Here is a 683-nt window from a genome sequence, read left to right on the forward strand (position 1 = left end):
TTGGCCTCAGTCACACAGTGACTTCTGGGAGGGTTATGGGTATTCCTGGGGCCAGCAGGGAGAAGGCCAGGAAGTGCTCCTCAACCCTCTGCAGAGCAGGAGGAGAATGGATTCTCAGCCTGTGAGACCCCAGCTCCATGGGAAGGGGACAGGAAGGCAGCAGCCAGAAGTCACTACCCATCCCCATTGCCTTGAGCCCTGCTGCCAGGGCGTCCTCTCCCCACAACTCTGCAAAGAGTCTGCTGGGGTCCCGGTGTTCAGACCCACAGGCTCTGGAGATGCCCCCGAGACCCCACGACAGTGTCTCCCACAGACCTGGGAGCACTACCAGGAAGCAGATGGCCCCTCCTCAGTCTGCCTGCACAGGCCCCTGCTGCTTTGGGGACTGCTCTCAGAGCAGCTGCTTCAGAAGACAAACCCACATTATGGCCCCAACAGAACTGAGCGAGCACTCACGTCTGACAGGTAGACCTTGTTGCTAGACTTGTCAAAGACTTCGATGGTGACTTCATACAGGCGGCCAGTCTCGAGCATCCATCTGTCACCGGGGTGGACTGTGAACCCTAAAACAGATAAGTGGGGGAGTTTGAGGACTCAGGACGCAGGGCTGAGGAAGAGGATGGGACCAAGTACCACCAGCACCTGGGCCCCACAACTATTCACCTGGCTTCCTCCCTGAAGAA

The 683-nt window shown here is 58.1% G+C and overlaps 1 protein-coding gene across 1 annotated transcript in view; it reads right to left on the reverse strand.

Annotated features, from left to right (window-relative positions):
- Positions 1-456: 456 nt before the first annotated feature.
- The window catches only part of LOC105809062 (nuclear pore membrane glycoprotein 210-like), a gene marked incomplete at its 3' end in the record, with an annotated part of 56971 nt that continues 56744 nt past the window's right edge, over positions 457-683 (reverse strand). The window contains exon 6 of the mRNA XM_012642823.1: positions 457-563. Within this exon, the coding sequence (XP_012498277.1) occupies positions 457-563 (107 nt within the window). The remainder of the gene's footprint in view (positions 564-683) is intronic.

Source organism: Propithecus coquereli, unplaced genomic scaffold (genome assembly GCF_000956105.1).
Source record: "Propithecus coquereli isolate 6110/MARCELLA unplaced genomic scaffold, Pcoq_1.0 Scaffold1009, whole genome shotgun sequence".
Lineage (NCBI taxonomy): Eukaryota > Metazoa > Chordata > Mammalia > Primates > Indriidae > Propithecus > Propithecus coquereli.